General features: G+C 35.7%; 4 protein-coding genes and 1 pseudogene across 4 annotated transcripts; all 5 read left to right on the top strand.

Moving 5' to 3' along the window:
* The first annotated feature begins 6572 nt into the window (after positions 1–6572).
* On the top strand, positions 6573–7769 carry LOC125833561 (uncharacterized). Its single transcript, XM_049512719.1, has 2 exons — positions 6573–6946; positions 7373–7769. The coding sequence occupies exons 1-2, from the start codon at positions 6573–6575 to the stop codon at positions 7767–7769; spliced, it is 771 nt and encodes a 256-aa protein (XP_049368676.1).
* A 935-nt stretch (positions 7770–8704) lies between these two features.
* Positions 8705–12183, top strand: LOC125833560 (uncharacterized; annotated as a pseudogene).
* A 4153-nt stretch (positions 12184–16336) lies between these two features.
* LOC125833739 (uncharacterized) lies at positions 16337–17285 on the top strand. Its single transcript, XM_049512927.1, has one exon. It carries the CDS (start codon positions 16350–16352, stop codon positions 17142–17144), a length of 795 nt encoding a protein of 264 aa, XP_049368884.1. The 5' UTR covers positions 16337–16349; the 3' UTR covers positions 17145–17285.
* A 474-nt stretch (positions 17286–17759) lies between these two features.
* LOC125833746 (uncharacterized) lies at positions 17760–18488 on the top strand. Its single transcript, XM_049512933.1, has one exon. The coding sequence runs from the start codon at positions 17760–17762 to the stop codon at positions 18486–18488; it is 729 nt and encodes a 242-aa protein (XP_049368890.1).
* A 5226-nt stretch (positions 18489–23714) lies between these two features.
* Positions 23715–24437, top strand: LOC125833748 (uncharacterized). Its single transcript, XM_049512935.1, has one exon. It carries the CDS (start codon positions 23715–23717, stop codon positions 24435–24437), a length of 723 nt encoding a protein of 240 aa, XP_049368892.1.
* Positions 24438–25044: the final 607 nt, after the last annotated feature.

Genomic DNA, 25044 nt, shown 5'->3' with positions numbered 1-25044 from the left:
AATGTAGGTCATAAAACGATTCATTTTAGGTACTTTAATGCAGGTATGCACTCATGATATGTCTAGCTGAAGGAATGATTTAATCATACTAGGCAGGGTTGCAAAGTAAGAAGGGGACCTGGTCCTCATGAGATTAATATTACTTATGCTACACTGTCTTAACTGTCAACGTCACTGCCACGTATATGTACCTCATTCATCGTGTCAGTTTCAAGCGTCTTTTCATTTTCAAATCCATCAGTCGCCACTGTTGGGGACCCGATACCCTTCTAACATTTCTTTATAAAATCCCTAACTAAGTGAATCAAAATTCATTGTTCTTCTAAACATTTTCTTGAAGATTCACTAATTCTCTCTCAAAATCTGTTGTTCAGTTCTTCCAACAATGCCTAACTATAATCATTCCTTAAAGACCCCACTCTCCCAAGAAGTTGAAAACCCTAGTTCATTCGACTTCTCCTTCTCTACCCCTGATGAATCTCCCTCAACTTCATTCTGTGGGGGTGGTGAAATGGTTGAGTCCGTCACTCCTCAGACCGAAGTCGTGGCCTCCTCTGTTTCTCATTCTGACAAATTCTTGGCCTGTTCCCCTACCCTAGTGTTGTCCGATGAAAAATCTCGGAGTTCAGAGGCTCAATCTGTGGCGAAACCCAGTGCTGAACCTTTCTCTGAAGAAACAGAGGTTGGGTCAATGGTTGTGTCGTCTACCATATCTGAAAGGTTGTTTGAATGAGATCTGCCAGAGGGAAGGGGTCCGGACTAGTGTATACTAACAACAGGGGCAGAACTGGTGGCCGTTCAAAGTCTAGCCTCACTAAGAAGGGATACTCAACCTACATTATTGGACCAAGAACTCAGGTCACCGGATCAGGTCTCACATGGAAGTCAACCTGTGTTTGACCAAACTCTAATTTCACTGGGTGTTGAGGATATGAGAAGGAAAAAAAAAAAGCCTCAACTAAGATGGAGAAGCATAGGTGTGTGAGGAACAAACCCCTCACAAATTAGGGGTAATGAGTTGGAAACTGTCAAAATATTGCCTAAAGATGTATCTCCTGCCACACGCATTGATAGCGCAGAGGAGAGAAAAAGAAAGGGAAAGGGAAAGCTTGCCAAAACTCACCTAAAGGGTGAAAGGAAGAGGTATGGAACGAGAAGTGTGACTCAAAAGGTTCTAGGAAGCGCTATGGAGACAAATGTTGCTCAAACTGAGAGAATAAGGAAAATAAGACAAGTGGGATCATTGACTGTAGAACCCATATCTACCTATGTGCTTGTTGATGATAGTGAGACCCAATCTGATGATATTGTTAGGGTTGTGGCAAAAGAAGGAAAAAATGACAAAACAAAAAATTTCTGAAAAGAAGGAAGGAGTGAAAAAGAGTGTGGATACACAACCCGTAAAGGGACCTGATCCCAGGGTTCAAACTCAAAAAGAAGAAGAGGAGATGACGAGGGAGGAGAGAATAGCAAAAATGGAACACCAAAAAGTGTTAAATGGCAGAGTCTTTGACACTGACATTGTAACAAAGTTTGGTATGGCAACCTTGTTTGATGCTGTCACCATTCAAGAATGGAGTCATCAATTTAAACCACCAGTTCTGTATTTACATGAACCTGAGGTGCGTTCTTTCTTCTACAATATGGAACTGCTGGAAGATGGAGGAATCATGTAACGACCCTAAAAATGAACTAGTGAAACTAGAGCCTCACATGTGAGTTTGGAGTTGAGAACTGGATGAAATGATGAGAAATGACCGTGACGTCCGGAAACTAGTCAGTTGAACTAGTGAGTTGTAAGGGTCAACTTTAAATAGTCATATCTTTTAGCTCAAAATGAATTAGATTGACCTTTACCTATCCAATTAAAGGTCTTTGAGTCCTCTTTCCAACGCCACCGAGTTTGCCCAATTCCGACCTTGGAGTAAAAAGTTATGCCCGAAATATTGAAGCACTGTCAGGCTGAAAAAAAAGGGCGAACTAAGACGGGAAGGGGTAGAATTTTTAAGTTAAGACTTTATGGGTCCTTAGTCCTTTTCCAAAATTGACCCTATGTTATTTTATTCTTTTCCTAGCAACTATAAGACCTTTTTATGACTTAATTCCTTTCATTTAAGCCACTCCTCTTAGAATTAAAAAGAAACCCATCTCCTTTCATATATTTCTCTCTAACTCAAGGAAGAAGAGGAGTTGGAGCTAGGATTGAAGATTTCGAGTGCTTCTTCTTCAATTTTCGTGGGTTTTCAACTTAGAGGTATGGGGATCCTTATCCTTGATTATTCTTTCTTTCAAGGAACCCAATCAAAAGGTTTTTAAGGTTTTTCAAATACACACAAAAACCTATTTCGATTCTAGCATGGGTTCTTGCATAAAAAGGTTTTAAATGATGATTTATATGGTTATTAATGATTATTAATGGTTTTTAGAGAGAAATTCCCATGAACCCATGTCTTCTCAAATTCTCTAAATTTGGCCTAAAGTGGGTGTATTGATTTTGTGTAATTGATGGACGATTATTGTGTAGATTGTTGTGGACTGTTCATATATGTATTTATCTATGTGGAATTGTTAAGAATTGTTAGTGAATTGAAGGATGTGGGATGTTAGCCTTGAATGAACAAAATTGTGAATTGGTCTTCATGTTGATTATTGGCTTATGCTTAGCTTAGCTTGTATAGTTGAATGTTGTTATTATCATTGTTATTGTATTGTTAATTGTTGGAATATGAGGATGATGAATATAGCCATGGAAAGAGGGTAAGTTGATCAAACTTGATAAATATTGTATAATTGGCATGGAATTGAGTATTGTGGCTTATGGCCTTTGAAAAGGGTGGTAAGATGGCTTGATCTCTTAGTATTAATATAATTGTTATTGGTTAGTTTGATCCACCTATGGTGGAGGTGGTTATTTATTGTATTATTGTGAATTGAGGCCATGAAGGGCATTATGTGAATGTTATTATATTGTTGTATTATTTTACACATATGAGGCTATATGTAAAGTCCTATATGAAGCTATATGTAAAATTTTATGTGAAGCTATATGTGAAGGTATGATGTGAATGAGTTTTATGTGAAGCTATATGTGAAGGTATGATGTGAATGAGTTTTATGTGAAGCTATATGTGAAGGTATGATGTGAGTGAGTTTTATGTGAAGCTATATGTGAAGGTATGATGTGAATGAGTTTTATATCAAGTTATATGTGAAGGTATGATGTGAATGAGTTTTATGTGATCTTGTGATGATCCTATGTAAAGTGGATAGCATTGTGAGTTAAAGTATGATTTCTCATGATGTATATATGAAATGATGTTGGATTATGAAGTATCCTTAAATGAAAACGTTGTGACTTGGTTGGTAGACTAAAGTGTCCCTCCTTGTTACTTAAAGTCTTGAATGCATAAATGTGTGAAGTGGGCAAAACTAAGAAATGGTGCCCTTTCTATAAATGCTAAAAAGAGGAATTCTAGGCCAAGATTTGAATCGGCAAAACTAAGAAATGGTGCCCTTTCATAAGTCTAGCTTTCCTAAGTAAATGTAAAACCATGAAATCGGTAGACCTAATGGTGGTAGCCCTACTCATGTGTGAAATGATGAACCTTGGACCGGTAGGCTTAAGGCACCCTTAATGAAAAATCGGTAGGCCTAAGGCACCCTTCCAGGGGGATTTAATGAGCTATCCTTAATGAACCTTGATCGGTAGATCCTTGTGGTGCCCTTCTTGGTAGATGTGCTATGGGTCGGTAGACCTAATGATGGTGCCCTCTCTAGCACATACATGTGAATGAAATTACTTCATGGGAACTAAGGCTAAACACCGAGTGGATATGGTTAAGATGATAGCTCTCCCGAGTATGAGGCAAGAGTACAATGAATATCTTTGGATATCCCCTAAACCATGTGCCTACATGGGATGTGTCCTAGTTCTACCCTTGGCAAGTAGAACACCTTCCACGGTGTAGGGTTTTATGACACCGGATTCCATGTCTAGCTCGCATGGTCTATGTCGGTTAATGCCTATTCCCATCATGTGAGATGTGCACTCTAGTTATTGGATAGGTTCTACAACGTGTAGGTAGTAGTATGAGATGCTATCTACACATGGCACGAGTAGGCTTTGAAGATACTAAAGTGAGTTCCCTAAGTCTAACGACTATTATGTGAAAGTCCCCTTATGTGCTTGAATGTCTCCAAAATGATTTCTTAAAGAATGTTGGTCTATTGATGTTATGTTGTAAAGGAAATGTCCTTATCTAAGGTAATCTTGGGGAACACTTAAGTGTGCTTGAAGAGGTTGTATGGGCGGTCACTTCTTGTCTCACTCAAGTGTGTCTTAAGAATATATTAGGTAGAGGTCCTATGGTAATGAAATGACATGTGTTCTTTTAAAGTTAAGCATGGGTTGTATATGGACATATGTTGAGTATATGTATGGTTGGCTATGGTCTTATATATTAATGTTGACTTGTATTATGTCTCTTATACTTATAAAGGAAAGGTTTTATCAAATGATATGAAAGCATTTACTTCCTTGAAAATGTCCTTTTTGGCATGTTTTTGCATGGTCTCCATACTTAGTACTTAATTGTGCTAACCCCTTTCTTTCCCTTTTTGGACTAAAGTGTAGGGATTTGGAGATGATGACATGCCATGGCTATTTGATAGGTTTCTAAGTGTTGAAGATGAAGACTTGGTGAGTCCTCATATATTCGAGGACAATACCCTATATGTTCTTTTATGTCTTTTTAGTATTGTTTAAATTGTGTATGGGATTGGTCCCGAATTTTGTACTCTAAAGTATTAGATGGTTTTGAGACATCATGTATAAAGTCTAGAAAGTCTTCCGCTTGCTATATATATATTTTTTATGAAATGTTTTCTTGGTAAAGAAAGTTTTAAATTCATTATGGTTTTTAGTTTTATGCGATGAATGAATGCTAAGAGGCTTGTATTAGACCTCCGAGAGGTCGAGTACGCCGGTTACGACTAGGGGGTGCTCTCGGGTCGTGACAAATCACAACCACTATCAAGGACATTGAAATATGCTTGGATAAGGAAACTCTGGGGATCATTCTTGGGGTGCCTGTAAAAGGAGTTAGAACCATTAAAGGCTATAAACCATCTGGGGAATTCATCAAGCTTGCCACCAAGCGAGGAGAAATTAAGCGTGCAGGGCTGCCCAAGAAGCTTCTTAAAGGGGAATATCAGTTGGTGTTCGAGTTCGTTAACAAAGTGCTGGTGCCTAGGACTGAAAAACGTACAATGGCATCTGCTGCTGACTTATTTCTTATGGAGAAGCTGGTTGAACTTGAAGAAATCAATCTTCTTTCCATCATGTTGGAGCACATGCACAGAGTTATGACCTAGAAACAGGCTAGGCATGTCATTCCATATGGGTACTAGCTAAACCCCGTCTTCAAACATTTTGAGGTACCATTAGGAAAGGGGGTACCAAGTACCACCAAACAAATGTTCACTAAGTCCACTCTACTGGAATGTGACTGCATGGAGGGACCAGCTAAGGGTAGGTCTCGGGTAGCAGCGGTTCTGGAATACTACATTCCAAAGCTCCATTCTTGATATTTCCCTCAATGCACGCATTAACCTCACATTATTTATCTCAGTTTTTATCGACCTAGTTAATTCTAATATATCTATGAAATTACAAAAAGCACTTAATTGCCACCCAAAATCCAGAGGTTTGTACCTTAGGATCAGTAAGGTAATATCTAGTCATCTTTGCTTGTACTTATTCCTATCGAGATTTTTTTATTTTTAATAAATGCCCGCTGGTTTGGCAAGCTAGTTGCAATTATCAAAACTTAGAATAAGATGAATTATTAGTCAATAGTCAACGGTATGATAATGAATGATGGGAATATGAACTTGCAAAGAGAAAAAGTCAATAGTGGATTCTTTTGTAACATCTATGAACATAATACAGTTGACTTCTCAAGTTCTTTTTTCGTCCTCGCTGGCTTTGAAAAATGCAACGATGCTCCTCATTTTAATTAGCACGTAGCTGTGTCAATGTACTAATTAAACTTTTTTTTTAATAACAATTAGCCAAATTGTTGTCCCAGACAACTTACAATATTGAAGAGATCAAGAAAAATGAATGCCACTTCGTTGTTGCATGCATTGCCAACTTGTTACTACTCCTCTATCCCTAATTACTTGTCCATTTTTTATGCGATACACTTATTAAGAAAACAATAATTGACATAGTGAGTTTACCATTTTATCCTTATTAATTATGAAGGAGATGAATTAAAAATTTAAGATTTTCAAAAAGTTCTATATTTTTCAAAGTAATAAATTGAGGATATAATAGAGAGAAAAAAGTTTGTCCTTTCTTGATTTGTAATTGTCAAAATGGACAAGTAATTAGGGACAACTAAAAAAGAAAAAGTGGACAAGTAATTAGGGATAGAGGGAGTACTAATTAAGTAGGGTATCTATATATACCAATTAGCTATAGTTTGGTCATTGAACTTGCTAGATCTCTAATATATTCATGTCCAGTTGTTGATAAGTGCATCAACAATTGAAAGTTACGAGAAAAAATGGGAAGGGAGAAACGGACATGTCAAGGTAAACAACACTTCAGCCATCCCCACTTCTTGAAACTAATTGTCAATCCATCTGAAACACTCACTTGCAATGCTTGTGAGCAACCAAATATTACTACTACTACTTTCTATGGCTGCAATACCTGCCAATATTACATCCATGAAAACTGCCTCAACGCTCCGCGTTTCCTTGATCATTCTTCTCATCCTTCTCACTACTTGACCCTTCTCCCAATTCCGACTTACTCGAATCGTTCTTACACTTGCAAGGCTTGTGCCTCTGCTGGAAATGGTTTTAGTTTTAGCTGTGCACGTTGCGAATTTGATGTCCACATGCACTGTGCTCTTTTGCCCCAAACTGTCTTCCTGTCCCAGCACCATCATCATGATCTTGAGCTCATATTTGAATCCCCTTTTTATGATGATGCCGATGATGGAAGCAACGTTTTTGTCTGTGATCTCTGTCGCGACAATGTAGATCTTAATAACTGGTTGTATTATTGTGCTGATTGTGATTTTGGTACACATCTCGGATGTGCCATTTCCAAATCTGTCAGCCAACAAGAACGTCCGAAACTGTTGGGCAACAAACCAAGAGAAAATCCAGTAGTAATCAGGAAAACAGAGGAGGTACCCACCAAGAACGAAAAAGAAATCAATCAAGAAGAAGAGGCGGAGGAAGAAGAAGCAGAAGCGGAAGACGAAGAAGAGGCGGAAGAAGAAGCAGAAGAAGAGGAAGCAGAAGCGGAAGACGAAGAGGAAGAGAAGGAGGAGGAGGAACTCAATTATCCAAGATCAATTCTTATTGACAAACATCAACATGAGTTGGAGCTCTGCTTTGGTTCTCCTTACGAAGATAAGGATACCCTATTTGCTTGTGATATCTGCAATATCATAATGGACTCGGACGAATCCTTGTACTATTGTGCTGATTGTGATTTCGGGTCGCACTTGCACTGTGCATCTCCTGATGCTGATGTTCTTCCGTCATCACATCAACGTCGAAATCCAAATCCAAATCCAAAATATCAAATTCCAAATGTAAATTCATCAGTGGAGATGATAAATTCAGTTAGTGATGCTCATGAGCGGCTTATAGCAGCTCAAATTGAATCTCAGATTGCAAGACAAGGAAGACAGGCTATACTGGATGCGATAGACGGGCCATCACCAAGACGCTATTACTACTAGCTAATTGCTATCCACTTTTTCAATTCATGTTGATTTTCTGCAAATCAAATGCTTTGCAGCTGCGCTGTTATGTTATTTTCTTTTGGAGCACAATTAGTTCTCTTTCAACTCTTGTATATCTATTTTATTTTCGGTTTCCCATACCCACATTGGAGCGCTGCATAGTGCCCAATTCGAGGAGGGGGATCGCTCTCTATCAAGAACTTTTTCATAGCTAAGACTTGAATTTGAGACCTCTGATTAAGAGAGGATCAACACCATCCACTACACCACATCCTGGTGACTTGTATTTTTATGGTTCATGTTGATGCACGTTTTTCTCCATCTTCTTTACAGTTTCTATGTTTATCTATTCACAATTGTTGATAATTGATATTGTTGGGGGGAATTTACATTTATACTAACATAACAGAAATTCTTAAAATGCATATAAAAAATAATGGAAGAATATCTTGTGCACAAAAATTAAGACTAGAACTAAAAATGCACTAGCCCTATAATACAAGGGTGAAACGTGCAATTTTGCTTAAATGTATAAAGGAGATAATTCGATGGGCAGAAAAACGGAAATTGGTTTTATTTTTTCATTAGTTTGTAATGTGTACCTAAGAAATAATGAATTCAAATGTCTGCTCCTTTGACAAGTTAGTTTTCAATGCTGCAGTAACAAAAGCTTCAACGTCCAAAATATTGATGCATATCTAAATTAAAAATGCCAACTAATTGATTAGAGCAAATTGATAGTCATTCGTAATCGTAACTTCCATGAACCTAAGAAAGTTGAATTCCTATGTTATTAACTTTTCCCTTGCTATTTCTATCATCATTAAATAGCTATAAATACAATTACAAATATTACTGTAACTCACTTAATTTACTCGCACTATCTAACAAAAATACAAGTAAAATCAATGGGAAGAAAAAACCGTACCGATATGACATCGTCGACCCAAGGAACGACATCGTTTCAAGATAATCAAGTACATTTCAGCCACCCCCACATCTTGAAACTTGTTAATCCAACTGTGCGTACTCTCACTTGCAATGCTTGTGAGCAACAAAACAATAATAACAAGCCTTTTTATGGCTGCAACAGTTGCTGTAACAACTCAATAATAACCAAGGGAACTTTTGTAGTATTGCAATCACTGACTGGAATTACAAGAAAATAACAACTGATAAGGAGGAACAATTAAGAAGAAGAAGATAGAGATGAGATACAGAAGAAGATAAAAGATGAGAGTAACAGACAACTTCTTTCACAATTTGCATAAACCACTTCTTCTCATCCGTCATCCTTTTAGCTAGTTGTTAAATGGGCCTGGATCTTAAACCAGCCTTTGCAAAGGCCTTCCAGTTTTGTTGCTTCTTCTCGGCCCAATAACTAGTTGTGTGACATTCGTAAAGGTATCGTTATTGGGCTGAGGCTGGTTCATAACAATACTCCCGTCCTCAATAGGAACCTTGTCCTCAAGGTTCGAGTAAGGAACAATGTTAGTAGCACGCTCCCTACCAAATGTAGTCAAGACAAACTGTGCAATGTTGGCAAAATATAAAATATGATCTTGTATACTTCTTGCACAACCAGCAACCATCCATTTGTTCTGCCTTTGTGCAGCCCTTAACTGGTTCTTCATTAACCGCTCCCAAATCTTGCACAAAAAATTTGCTGACATAATAAATTCGGAGATTTCCGCCTTGACATCGTGAGAATGGAATTCTTTTACTGGAAAGCCACACTCATACTCCATAAAAATGTAATCAAGATAATCCTGAATAAATCTTTGTAGCTCAGTCCATGAATAAGTTGCAACTATATAACACATAATTGAGCTCAAACTTGAACCAGTAAGTATGCTTGGCCTAAGCTTGTGCTCTGTCAACAGTAGGACCCAAACAAACTGAAATATGAACTTTGCTTGCAAGAAATTACTCTCGACAAAGATGCTATCAGTGTAACAATGTTGAATCATTCGAGGAGTTAGGTGATAAAGTAAGGCAATCTGTTGGTCAGTTCTCTGCGGTGCAAGTTCTTCATCAAGATATAACTGCTGGCGAAATACGTCCATTGTCTTACCAGGTAACTTAGCAAATATATCATAAGCAAGATAAGGACCAGGACCAAAGCCTAGATAAGACAAAGTTATCTTTGATATATGAACTACACCAAATATAGTCAACAAGAGCACATCATCTTTGTTGACAAAAATATCAGAAAACTGCTCTGAATATCGTGCGGCAAATGCCCCAAGCAACCCCTGCATTTTCTCCGCCCTACCGAACTCTCTCGATTTAGGCAACAAGATACCAGGAAGACATTGCTCTTGTCCTTTACCAACCCAAATGCAAGAATACCACAAGATTGACATAATTAACTTATTATGATCCAAGTTGTCTAAGGCGACACAAAATACATAGTTTCTTGTAACTCTAAGGAACATGGTAAGTGAACGAGAGCCAGGATCAAATGGAAACACTAATCCAAATTGATCAGGTGGAAACATATGCAAAGTTAAGAGAAGTGAAGCATGACCAAAACTACTAAAGTGATCAATTATACCTCTATTAATAAGTTGGTCATATCTGCAAGTTGAAAGCATTTCAGACATCTCCTCTAAGCATCGGGTTATCCCAAGTTTATGTATCATATTAAACATGGCAAAGTCACCGAAAGTAGAAAATGTAGAATCAATCCATAATGGACGTATTCCCACAAATGCAGGAACTAGTTGTTGTATTTTATTTGCAATGGTAAAAAGCTTTTCTTCTTCTTCTTCCTCATTCTTGTCTTCGTTTCCAACATCAATAACATAGTCATTTTCCTCAATAGTATATGTGGTAATCGTAAGCACCTTGTGTGATTCTAGAATAACATCCTTACATCTTACGGAAAATTCATCGAACACCTTGTGTGCCTCATTGTTGTTGTATACAAGTGGTTCATTAACGTGTTGTGGAACAAGGAACTCCGCCCCCTCTTTAGTTTCATCCGAAATCGAATGAAAAATCTTCTCTTTTGCTTGAGTGTCCAACATTTCAGCACTGCCATTTTTAATTAGCATTGTTGCATTCTCAACATCTACAACAATATCAGATGTCTTATTTGACTTTTCACCGAACACCTGGTGGGCAGATTTCACTTTGTTGTAGTCCAATGGTTCATTCCACGACTGAGGCGAGGGCAAGTTAGGGATAGTGCTCCATGACGAAATAGTTGCAGCCCGTGGCTGATAATCATCCACTGTGGTAAACTGCCGGAGAAAGGCGAATCGATTGTGAGGATCTTTCCGACTTTGAAAACGAATAAACAATTTATCTACAAAATGATCCCAACCCGCAGGTTGTTTGTTTCGGAAAAGCCAACGATACCATTCCAAAGCCTCGCCATCCAAATAGAATGAAGCCCAAGACAGTTTATGCTCCGATAATATGTCGTAGAAGATGAAATACTTCTCTGTCTGAATCACCCACTCTAGAGGATTGTCACCACTGAAGCGACCCATGACAGGGGCTTGAGATAGGTCCACCATGGTAGATGGAATCAATGAAAGCACCAATGTAACAACTCAATAATAACCAAGGGAACTTTTGTAGTATTGCAATCACTGACTGGAATTACAAGAAAATAACAACTGATAAGGAGGAACAATTAAGAAGAAGAAGATAGAGATGAGATACAGAAGAAGATAAAAGATGAGAGTAACAGACAACTTCTTTCACAATTTGCATAAACCACTTCTTCTCATCCGTCATCCTTTTAGCTAGTTGTTAAATGGGCCTGGATCTTAAACCAGCCTTTGCAAAGGCCTTCCAGTTTTGTTGCTTCTTCTCGGCCCAATAACTAGTTGTGTGACATTCGTAAAGGTATCGTTATTGGGCTGAGGCTGGTTCATAACAGTTGCCAATATTTCCTCCACGAAAACTGCCTCAATGCTCCGCGATTTCTTGATCACTCATCTCATCCTTCACACCCTTTAACGCTTCTCCCAATTCCAACTTACCCGACTCGTTCCTTTCTTTGCAACGCCTGTGGATCTTCTGGCAACGGATTCAGCTTTAGCTGTGCCCGTTGCCAGTTTGATGTCCACGTGCAATGTGCCTCTTGTCCGAGTTCATTACTCATCGACAAGCACCCACATCAATTGGAGTTCATATTGGGTTCTCCTTACCAAGATAAGGATATCAAATACGTTTGTGATGTCTGCGATGCAGTAATGAACAAGGACAATTGGTTGTACTATTGTGCTGATTGTGATTTCGGGGCGCATTTGCAGTGTGCTAGCCCTGAACGCACTTGCAGTGTGCTAGCCCTGAACTTAATGTTTACGTAGGAAGCCGATCAATTAATCCAAATGCAAATTCAGCACTGGAAATGATAAATTCAGTTAATGAGATTAGTGATAATTTTTTTTGAATATCAACTTGCTAGTCGGATGGCAACACGATTAGGAGAAGAAATGATGGATTCGAGCAGGCCAACACGAACATACATTTACTATTGACTATATATTAATGTCATCATCTTATGAGTGATAATGCATCCACTTTGATATTATTCATGTAATTTCTGCAAAATATAAATGCTTGATAATTTGCATGTCATATTATTTATGTTTTATCGATCTCGTGTGTTTAATATCGTTGCTGGATATGTTTCTCCATCTTACGATATCTATTACAACTGTTTAAATTTCCGCATAGAATAATAAGATTAATTTCACAACTTAATTATGCACCATTTTGAAAGCTTCACCTCTATGTATCTTTAATTCAAGACAGTATTCCAACAGTGATTTGTGCGCAACAACTGGGAGTCAGACTAATAAATTGATCACTTGCCCTATAACACAATTAATCATCTATCATAGATCATATATATATATATATATATATAAAAAGAATCCTAGACCAGCCTACGTGGCGCTTTCAGAAACCAGGATTCCCTTTTAATTTATTTTATTTCCAAAACTAGCCTTCAGCTTTCATGAAGAGTTGCGACTTTTATGAAGAATTGCGACTTTTATGAAAAGTTGTGACTTTTATGAAATGTTGTGACCTTTCCGATAAGACACAATAAGCATTTGTTCACACTACCCTTTGCTGTCTATAAATAGAGGAATTTCCTCTCATTTTAAAACAACGAAAATTTTGAACTTCTTCTTCTAGACAGTTAAATAATTGTGTACTTTGCTCCTGTTGAATAACTCACTGACACCATTTTTTTGTATCAACACACCGGTGAATAGAATTGTTCTTTCCAGAGAGGATCTATTCCTTTAAATCTCGGGTACTAGGAGGGAATAATTTCCTTAAGGGGACATTGTGCATTCAGTGGACTCGATTTTTTCCATTTTGTTTCATTCTATTGTTATAGACTCTTGTATGTTTTTACAGTCATTAATTTATGCTTATATTATTAATTGTTATTTTTGAGTATATACTTTAAATTTTGATGTTTATGTTTCTGCAATATTATTGTTATAAGTATTTGTTAGTACATATTAAATAACAAATGTTAATTGAGTATTCAAGCAAGTTTTCTCTACTGGAATTGTTGATGGTACGATAAAAAACCCTTACATTTTTTTCTTATAACAGTCGGTTAAGAGAACCCTAGGCCCACATACATGGTGCCACCACAAACCAGGATTCCCGTTTAACTTATTTATTTCCAAAACTAGCCTTCCCTTTTCATGAAAAATTGTGACTTTTATGAAAAGTTACGATTTTAATGAAGTGTTGCGACTTTTATCAAAAGTTGTGACTTTTATGAAAAGTTGAGACTTTAATGAAGAGTTGCAACTTTATGAAAAGTTGTGACTTTTATGAAATGTTGTGAACTTTCCGAAGGATTGCACTTTTCCAAATAGTTGTAACATTTTCGATAAGGCACAATAAACATTTGTTCACACTACCCTTTGTTATCTATAAATAGAGAAAATTTTGAACCTCCTCTTCTTCTTCAGCACAATTAAATATTCGTATACTTTGCTCTTATTGAGTGACTCATTGCCACCATTGATTATGTTACAGATCCTGGTATGTATTTTACAATCATTAATTTATGCTTATATTATTAATGATAAATTATAAGATGTTATAATATTTATTTTCCTTTACATTATTAATGTTTGTTACTACGTAACCTTGTATGTAAGATAATATAGTATTTTAGTTTTAATGACTGATAGATTTTAAGTATTATTTTATAAATTCTGTGATATTAAATTCTCGTGCGAAGCGCGAATAATTTTACTAGTTAAGACTTAAGATAAGTTGTTTGGTAGAAGGGATAAAATTAGGGGTTAAACACGAAGGATCCCTAGCCTCAAAAGGTACTTATTATATGAACTCTCCAATGTGCCTGTGTATATATACATATATATGATCTAGATAAAGATTCAGAATCCATTAAAGGGTCTCTAGCAAAAAGTGAACAAAAACGCATTCAGTTAATTGTTGGTGTAAAAATACTTTTATCGTCAATAATTAGGTCCAAAAATGTCCCTATTATTACTTCATGGTTAAAAAATGCTCCTTTCTAATGAATATATTACTATTATTTTTCTTTTAATCACATTTTATTTTTAATAAAAAATTTAAATTTAAAGAACCTCAGTCTTGTTTTTTTTACCCTCCCCTAGGAGCTCCCACCCTTTTGCTTCCTTGGTGACTCGAACTCGCAACCTTCGAATTGAAAGTGAGGGGTGCTTACCATCCGAGCAACTCCCTCTTGTCTTGTTTCTTTTATTTTAAAATCACTTTCTCTACAAAATAAGTAGAAAATAATCTTAAATAATCTTTTTTTCTTCTTAATTTCATCAATTAATATAAAATAACTATATGTACCTTTTTAACTGACCATATAGGTCAAATTACTCAAATTTATAAGATCATAATAACCCCAACCCATCATAATTTCATTTTGGTATAGATAATTTCTTTTTTGATAAAATAGAAATATTTGTATTTTCTTAATTTTTGTTGAATTGAAGTAGGATACACATTTCCTAATAAAAATATCTATTATTAGAAAAAAAAAACGTGTTTAAAAAAGAAAAGAAATATTATATTTATTTGAAAAAGGACAGTTTTAACTCTTTAAGTAATAATAGGAATATCTTTTTAACCAAACTAGTGACGACAAGAGCCTTTTTAGACTAGACTATCGATTGAGGGCATTTTGTTCAATTTCACATAGTTCAAAGATGTTTTTGACCCTTTTCCATAAATCTTATATGAAATCTGATCACATCCACCTTGAGAAGTATGGTAACACGAGAAAGACAACTTGATCGAGAATGATAAATCAAATAAATATATGATTGTGCCTCTGACAAGTTAATCACTGCCTTCATTTAAAAAAGAATGACTATTCATTAAGAACAATCTCTTTCCATTTTGGGCAAAACTTTAATTTCAACTTTTTCTGTGACATAATTAAATCCAGAAAATTAAAGGACATTTTTGATATATTTGACAAAACTTTAATTAAGGAGCACAACATTAAAAATATATTTTTATTTTCTTAAACCTAATTCCAAATTAAATTAGATTATTCTTTTTAAAATCGTGAGAGTATAATATTGAAACGCTGCAATAATCAAGACTCCAAAGTCTGATATGAACAAATAGTCGACTAGCACTACGTACCAAAATGATTGATGGCATGCCAACTTGCAAGAACAAAAAGTCAACCGAAAACTTCCATGAACCTCAACATATTTATACGTAGGGGTATCAAATGGGCAGATTGGGTTGAAATTGGAGATATTAAAATAGGTTGAAATAGAAATTGGGTTGGGTCTTGACCTGCCCAAGTTTACTTTGGGCTCAAATGGGCTAAAAAACGGGTTGGGCCTTGACCCGCCCAATTTGACCCGATCAGTCTCAATAATTTTAACATAGTGATATTTAACTTTTATAATCACAATTCGAATTTCAGTTCATTTTTTTTTTTAAAAAAAGTAACAAATGGATAGATAAATCTTAAAAGGTGTTAAATAGATAATAATTCATACCTTCAATATAGGAACATATCTTAATAAAGAATTTTAAAACGGGTTGAAATTGATGATTGAATTGAGCTTAATTGAGGATTCTCTTAAAATGAGTTAGACTTGAATGGGTTGAGATTGAACCTAATTCAAATTATCTTGAGCCCAACCCTTAAAATTTTGGGCGGGTTGGACGGATTATCTATGTTTGGGTTCATTTTTGACACCCCTTATACCTTGTGAATACGAAGATGCTCGACGCCATTTTAGTCAAAGTCAAAAACATGAAGATGCTCGGCGCCATTAGTACGTAGCTCATGGATAACAGCCTAGTCAGTCAATATGATAAAGATGTTTAAATATACTTTTGCATAACAATTTGGCCCAATTGTTAATTAATGTCGGAGACGACTTAGCAAAAGAAAAAGAAATTATGGAAGCAAAGTCGTCTAAAGGAAGCAACGTGGCCAAGTTATTGCATCGTATAGCTGAATTAAAATATCTATAAATGTATATATCACTTGCAGCTAGCTAAGCTAACTCTCCATTATAGTACTGCACAAGAAAATTACAATTAAAAAAAATGGGAAGACAAAACAGGGGTACAAATGCGGGACCTCAAGATAAACAACACTTCAGCCATTCCCACATCTTGAAACTAATTGTGAATCCAACTGAAACAGTACTCACTTGCAATGCTTGTGAGCAACCAAACAATACTAACAAGCCATTATATGGCTGCAACACCTGCCAATATTTCCTCCATGAAAGCTGCTTCAATGCTCCGCGTTTTCTCAATCACGCGTCTCATCCTTCCCATCCCTTGACCCTTCTCCCAAGTGCGACTTATTCGAGTTGTTCCTTTACTTGCAAGGCTTGTGACTCTGCTGGCAATGGATTTTGCTTTAGCTGTGCTTGTTGTGAATTTGATATCCACTTGCAATGTGCATCTCTTTCGAGTTTGATACTTGTTGATAAACACCCACATCAATTGGAGCTCAACTTTGATTCTCCTTACGAAGACAAGGATAGTGAATATGTTTGTGATATCTGCAGTGAAATAATGAACAAGGAGAATTGGTTGTACTATTGCGGTGGCTGTGATTTCGCATCACACTTGCACTGTGCGATAACTAGTCCTGAAGTTGGTGTTTTCGCCAAACAGCAGCGTCCAATTCCAAATCCAAATCCAAATCTAAATTCAAATTCAAATCCGAATTCAAATAGAAATCCAAATGCAAGAGTGGAGATGATAAATTCAGCAAATGAAGCTGAAGAACAGATAATGGCAGCTCAACTTCGTGCTCAGATTGCGGCACGAGGAAGAGAGGCTTGTCTGGACTTGATGACACCACGAAGACGATACGGTTACTATTAACTCTATCATCGTGATGAGAAAATTGTTTAAGCTCAAATTATGTTGTCTTTTAATTGCAAAATAAATGTTTTGGTGTGTTATTTCTCTTTCTGATCACTCTCTTCAATATCAAATGTTAGTACTATTAATTACTGTTTCCAATTTTATCAGGTGAGTGCAATAATTTAAGTTGTCAATGTTCACTCTAAGAAAACAAAAACGAATTACTAAGAATTATACTAAATTGTTTCTGATAATTCAAATAAAAATATTATGCAGATAAATATAAGGGAATTCTAGATTTAAACGTGACACCTGAATAAGAAAATACTTATCACTCCAAATAGAGCTTATGAGAGAGATAAGAAAATGAACAAGGAAGTTTTAGTGTATGTCAAATTATACGAAGATGCTCGCCATTATTTTAGTAACCAATGATAACAGCGCTAAGTCAGTCAATATGCTTACAGATATTTAAACACACTTTTCAATAACAATTGGCCAAATTGTTTGTTCTCCAGATTTAATAAAGTTTTTTTAAAAAAAGTTGTTTGTTCTCCATGTTATTAACTTGTTAGTATAGTTGAATTAGTATCTATAAATGCACGTCAAAATTGCAACGAAAAATAAGACACAATGGGAAGACTAAACGGGGGTACAAATGCGGGTAAACAACACTTCAGCCATGACCACATCTTGAAACTAATTGCCAATCCAACTGAAACTCTCACTTGCAATGCTTGTGAGAAACCAAACAATACTAACAAGCCTTTCTACGGCTGCAACACCTGCCAATATTTTCTCCATGAAAACTGCTTTAATGCTCCGCGTTTTCTCAATCACTCGTCTCATCCTTCCCACCTCTTGACCCTTCACCATCCGCCTTACGCGGGTGGTTACTATATTTGCAACGCTTGTGGGTCTGATGGAAATGGATTTTGCTATAACTGTGCTGCTTGTGATTTTGATATTCACTTGCAATGTGCATCCTGTCCTAGCTCCATACTTGTTGATAAACACCCGCATCAATTGGAGCTCCACTTTGGTTCTCCTGATGAAGACAAGGATAGTGAATATGTTTGCGACATCTGCTTTGTAACGATGAACAATGACAATTGGTTGTACTATTGCGCTGGCTGTGATTTCGCGTCACACTTGCACTGTGCTATAACTAGTCCTGAAGTCGGTGTTTTCCCCAAACAGCACCATCCAAATCCAAATCCAAATTCAAGTCGGAATTCCAATGTGAATGAAGTGGTGGATATGATAAATTCAGTGAATGATGATCATGACAGGCTCATAGCAGCGCAAATTGCAGCTCAGATTGACGCACGATCAAGACGCGCTATGCTGGACTTAGTCTAGGCCATCACGAGCATACAGTTACGCATATAACTCTATCGTGGTTATCTAATGCATCCGCTTTGGCCTTCTTCAGTTTTTATTGCAAAATAAATACTTTATTGTCGTTATCATGTTATTTCTCTTTCAAATTTGTATCTTTGATCGATCCATGATCATCAAGTTTCTCCATTTTCCTTTTGGTTTCTATGTTTATCTATTACAAACTAGTGTTTCATTTTTCTTTTTTTTTGTTCTCTTTTCTTGGATCGAAAATTAATGCCTTTGGCAGAATGATAACCATATCAGTCCTCTCTTAGTAAAAACATACTTTCTATTTGTGAGAAGGGATTAGTACTTTAATTCGAAGTTGATTTCTTGGATGGACACCCAATTCACAATTTTAATCTCAGAAAGATTTTATTTTATTTTTTGTTGAAGAAAATTGAATTAGAGAAGAAATATAATTTTATGAGATAATAATTAAGTATAAATTAGGTGATAATCAGAGATATAAGGATGAGAATCAAACAGACATGATTATTCGCCTGATCGACAAGATAATTAGTATTGTCTCTATCATTTTATGTGTCATTCTTTCTTTTGTAATCTATTTCAAAAAGAATGTTATGTTAGTATAATAAGTAACAATTTAACTTTAAAAATTCTCTTTTATCTTGGTGAAATGATTTGTAATCACACAAGTATCAAAGAAATGTTTTAGATCACAAATTTCAAAAGTTATTTTTTTTTTTTAAACACCATGTCAAATCAAATGGCGCCAGTATGCCACATTTTTTTTAAAAAAGAAGAGAAAATTGGGGGTAGGGGTAAGAGAAATGGGGAGAGAATTACAATATGGGGAATCAAACCTCATCAACAAGGGGAGAATTTAAATAGCCAACCAACTAAGCTGCTAAAATTTTCTTATACCACATAAAATGAGACGGAGAGTATTAAGAAGCTTCAATAATCAGACTAATATTATCTGATACAAATTAGAAGAAGCTCTAAATGAAGTAGTAGTCGACCAGCCCTACGAAAATGATTGATGAATTCCCAATTTGCAGAGAGCAAAAAGTCACATTGCGGATAAAACGGTCCCTAATAAAGGTGATTTCTTATTCAAGATATTTAATTAAGGATGAAAGAGTACTTACCCATGGCGTCCACCACAATCCCGATTGTTTAACACATTTAACTCGTGAATACGAAGATGCTCGGCCCATTTTAGTACGTACCAGTTAGTCAATCAATTGGCCAAATTGTTAATGTCGGAAACGACTTATTAGTTAGTAAAAGAAAAAGGAAATATGCATCGAAGCAAAGTCGTCCAAACGAAACAACGTCGCCAAGTTATATCATATAGTTGAATTAAAATGAGATAAATGTCAAAAACACATTTAAACTATACCATTTTTTTGAGTTTCATACCTAAACTATTGAGAGTGTCAGTTTCAACCTAAACTATCACTTATTAGTTTGAGAAACACACCTCTCTCTTTTATATCACTCTCATCATGGGGTGTGAAATATACTCTCTTTTATTTTAAAAAATTGTCACATCACACTTCACATGAACAAAACATTTCGCCTTGAAAAAAATTAAATAAATAATTAGTATTAGTTAAAATTAAAGATTAAAATTATTGTCCCAAAAAAATATTTTTTTCTTACCTCACTCCATCACTTCCTCTCAACCCCCCCCCCCCCTCCCAATACTAATTTAGATATTATTTTATTTTTAAAAAATAATTATATCCACTAGTCCACATAACCCTTCGCTTTCAAAAATTTTTCTCATTTTGTGTTATATATATACCAAAAATATTTGTTACTTGCCGCAAGACTTTTTTAAAATAAATTTTTATTTATGTTACATTCGGCACACAAGTAGAAAAAAAATCTTAAAAATCACAAAACGAGAAAAATGTAAAATAAATATATAAATTAGGAGTGAAGGATTAAATAGGATGGGGTAGAATTTTTTTTTTTAAAATAAAATAATATCATGGAATGAGTGGGTGGTTTTTTTTTTTTTTTTTTTGGGGGGGGGGGGGGGTTACGGGGAGGAGGTGGTGGAATGGAGTAAAAAAAAAATTATTTTATTTTTTAAAAAAATAAAAATTGGGATAGTAATAATTTAATTTTAAATTTTAAATTAATATTAATTTAGCTTATTATTTAATTTTTGTTAAGGTGAAATATTTTATCCATGTGGAATACCATGTGTCAATGTTTTTTCAAATAAAAGAGAGTGCATTACACACACCACTGAGATGTGTTTCTCTAACTAATAAGTGATAGTTTAGGTATGAAACTGACACTCTCAATAGTTTAGGTATGAAACTAAAAAAAATGTATAATATAAGTGTGTTTTTGACATTTATAAATATGCAACTACGTACGTAACTCTTCAATATATCTCTATTACATTGCACAACAAAATTACTAAAGAAAAAGAAACACAATGGGAAGACTGAACAATGTGGCAGCTCAAGGTTTGTCTAACTAACTTTTAACCATGATAGCTTGTTAGATTTAACTAAACAATCTCACTTGATGAGCAAGAGTTTGGGATTGAGTTAGACTCAAAGTATATCTTATCAAAATTTAATATTTGCATATATTTGGTAGATTTTTAAACACATACACGAAGTTTGAGCCAAAATTAGTGACCCTTTCTATCGTGCATCTTCCCTGGTTGACAAACGAATTAAATAGGTGCCTTTGAACTTGGGCGTGGAATAATAAGATTGAGTTCACATTTTGCCTATGCTTTAAGCCTTAGTTTTTTCCATTGTTAACGACGCTTATCGCAACAGTGTTCCAAACACGATTTGTGCGAAACAACTAACAGTAGGACTAATATGGACTAGAGCTATAACACAAGGGTTAAAAGTACAGTTTTTTTGCCATATCATAATTAAGAAGGGACGAAGCTAGAGTACTTCGGTTATATTTTTTATCAATAAGTAGCTTTAATTCAAACTCTGTATTATTGTTCTAAAAATTCATCGCATGTGTGCAAATAATTGAGCTGAATCCCAATTTGCACAAATCCTGGTACATCGGAAGAGTTCAAATACAGAGGATGATCGTGATCGATCTTCTTTGCCATATCGAAAAATTGAAAATCAAACAGAAAAACTAATGTGCCTCACAATCGGCTACACCCGCTCTGATACCATGATAAACTGCTCATAGATTATATGTAATCAGTGAAGAACTAGATGCAAAGCTTGAACCTCCATTACTGAACTTTACAATTAAGCTATATAAAAGGGAATATCTTGTGAATTGAACTAATATCTCTACTCTACAACTGTTGAGTCACACCTTATATACAGTTTCTAACCGATTAATTATCTATACAAAATATCTTCTAACTAACTGATAATGCCAGCTTGATCTAACTAATAATGACAGTTGGCCAGGTGCATGTTAGCTCTTTGCAATCTCCTTGTTATAATCTCCAATAGGATTCACATTGAAAAATCTCATGTTCAGGGAAAAATATTCTCAAACATTAAAGGTGATTCTATTTGTAGGGCTCGAACCCAAAACCTAAAAAAGGAGCAACATTTAGGGTGTGTTTGGTATGAAGGAAAATGTTTTCCATGGAAAATGTTTTCCTAGAAAATGTTTTCTTGAAAACAAATTGATTTTTGACTTATTTTCTCATGTTTGGTTGGTGAGTATAAAATATTTTCCGAAAAAGATTTTTAGTGTTTGATTTATGAATGAAAAATGTTTTTGAAAAATTTCTTTTATTTTTACTAGATTAGAAAATAATTGTTGAAATTGAAAATATTTTTTAAAAACAAACTTATTTTTTTTGGGGGGTGGGGGCTGGTAGGGGGTGGGTGGGGGTGGGGGGTGGGGGGTCGAGGGTAGGGGTGAAAAATTGAAATTTTGAAGTTAAAAATATTTTTTAAAAACAAACTTAAAATTTTTTTTGGGGGTGGGGGGTCGAGGGTAAGGGTGAAAAATTGAAATTTTAAAGTTAAAAATATTTTTTTAAAACAAACTTAAATTTTTTTTTTGGGGGGTGGGGGGGCTGGTAGGGGGTGGGTGGGTGGGTGGGGGGTCGAGGGTAGGGGTGGAAAAAATGAAATTTTAAAGTCGAAAATATTTTTTAAAAACAAACTTAATTTTTTTTGGGGGGGTGGGGGGCTGGTACGGAGTGGGTGGGTGGGTGGGGGGTGGAGGGGTCGAGGGTAGGGGTGGAAAAAATGAAATTTTGAAGTCGGAAATATTTTTTAAAAACAAACTTAAAAGTTTTTTTGGGGAGTGGGGGGTTTGGTGTGGGTGGGGGCTAGGGTAGGGGGGTCGAGGGTAAGGGTGAAAAAATGAAATAATGTTTTTTAAAAACAAACTTAATTTTTTTTCCTTTTGAAGAGGGTGGGATAGGGGGCTGGGGGAGGGGGGCGAAGGTAGGGGGTGGGGGGTGTAAAAAAATAAAAAATTGAAATTAAAAATATCTTTTAAAAACAACTTTTAATATTTTTTTGGGAGGGGTGGTGGTAGGGGGTGGGGTAAAAATATTGAATTTAAAAACAAACTTTAAATTATTATTTTTTTGGGGGTGGTTTGAGGGTAGGGACCAAATAAATTGACTTTTTCAACAATTTTTTTTTAATTGGAAGTTGGAAGAGAGTTTTGGAAAATGTTTTCCATAAGTTTTGAAGGGAAGTCATTTTCCTTAAATTTGAGGAAAATGAGTTGATTTGGAAAACATTTTCCAAAACATTTAACCCAATCAAACATGAGAAAATTGGAAAATATTTTCCTTCATACCAAACACACCCTTAGACGCTGTCAAATTATAGGAAGATGCCCCCCATTATTTTATAGTAGCCATTCGATAAGAGCGCCAAGTAAGTCAATATGCTTACAGATATACTTTTGAATAGCAACTGGCCAAATTGTTGCTATTAATAAAGGGGAAAAAAACATGAATGCAAAGTGGTGGAAGGAGACAATGTGGCCATGTTAACTTGTGAATACGATTATACAAAGATGCTCGGCGCCATTTTAGTCAAAGTCAAAACACAAAGATGTCGGAGACGACTTATTAGTTAGTAAAAGAAAAAGGAAATATGCATCGAAGCTAAAGTCGTCCAAACGAAACAACGTCGCAAAGTTATTGTATCATAAAGTTTAATTGAAATATCTATAAATATGCAGCTACTTAACTCTCCAGGAGTATATTGCACAACAAAATTACAAAGGAAAAAATAAAACACAATGGGAAGACTAAACGGGGGTACAAATGCGGGTAAACAACACTTCAGCCATGACCACATCTTGAAACTAATTGCCAATCCAACTGAAACTCTCACTTGCAATGCTTGTGAGCAACCGAACAATAGTAACAAGCCTTTCTACGGCTGCAACACCTGCCAATATTTCCTCCATGAAAACTGCTTTAATGCTCCGCGTATTCTCAATCACTCGTCTCATCCTTCGCACCCATTGACCCTTCACCAAATTCCATCTTACGCGGGTGGTTCCTATATTTGCAATGCTTGTGGCTCTGTTGGAAATGGATTTTGCTTTAACTGTGCTGATTGTGAATTTGATATTCACTTGCAATGTGCATCCTGTCCTAGCTCCATACTTGTTGATAAACACCCGCATCAATTGGAGCTCCAATACGGTTATCCTGAGGATAGCGAATATGTTTGCGATATCTGCTCTGTAATGATGAACAAGGACAACTGGTTCTACTATTGCGGTGGGTGTGATTTCGCTTCACACTTGAACTGTGCGATAATTAGTCCTGAAGTTGGTGTTTTTCCCAAACAGCAGCGTCCAAATCCAAATTCAAATCCAAGTCGGAATTCCCATGCGAATGCGGCGGTGGAAATGATAAATTCAGTGAATGATGATCATGACCGGCTTATAGCAGCTCAAATTCGTGCTCAGATCGACGCACGATCAAGACGCGCTATGCTGGACTTAATCTAGGCATACAATTACATATATCTAATGCTTCCGCTTTGGCCTTCTTCTGTTTTTAGTGCAAAATAAATGCTTTATTGTTGTTATCATGTTATTTCTCTTTCATAACAAATAATATTTATCCGTCTATCACAATACTTGGCTTATTGATCAAATTGAGCTTGTAAACGAAATGAGAAATTGAATAAGTAAATTAATTAACTTGAGAAAACCAACAAGATCAGGCAAAATTTTAGTGTATACAAAAAGTAAAGTAAAGTAAATTATAAAAAAGTTGCTTGATATGATTTGGTTATATCCTTTATCAACCCTTAGATCCAAAGGTTAGAAACCTGTTTGGTGATTGTAGTTGAAAAGGCGGGAGCATGTTTATTATTCCTGATAATTCAAATAAAATATATGTCGACAAACAAATTAGTAAAATATGAACAAAATTACAATAGGAGCATTTGAACTTCAGTAGAGAATAATAAGATTAATTTCACAGCTTAATTATGCACGCTACGTTTTACTGAACCCAAATAATCGCAACTGTGTTCCAACGGTGATTTTGTGCACAACAATTGGGAGTCGAACAAATAAATTCACTAGCACTATGCTCCCTCCATTTCAT

This window comes from Solanum verrucosum, unplaced genomic scaffold (genome assembly GCF_900185275.1).
Source record: "Solanum verrucosum unplaced genomic scaffold, falcon-dt-bn FXZP01000307.1, whole genome shotgun sequence".
Lineage (NCBI taxonomy): Eukaryota > Viridiplantae > Streptophyta > Magnoliopsida > Solanales > Solanaceae > Solanum > Solanum verrucosum.
Note: the sequence above shows the minus strand (reverse complement) of the source record. Positions and strands in the feature narration are given on the sequence as shown.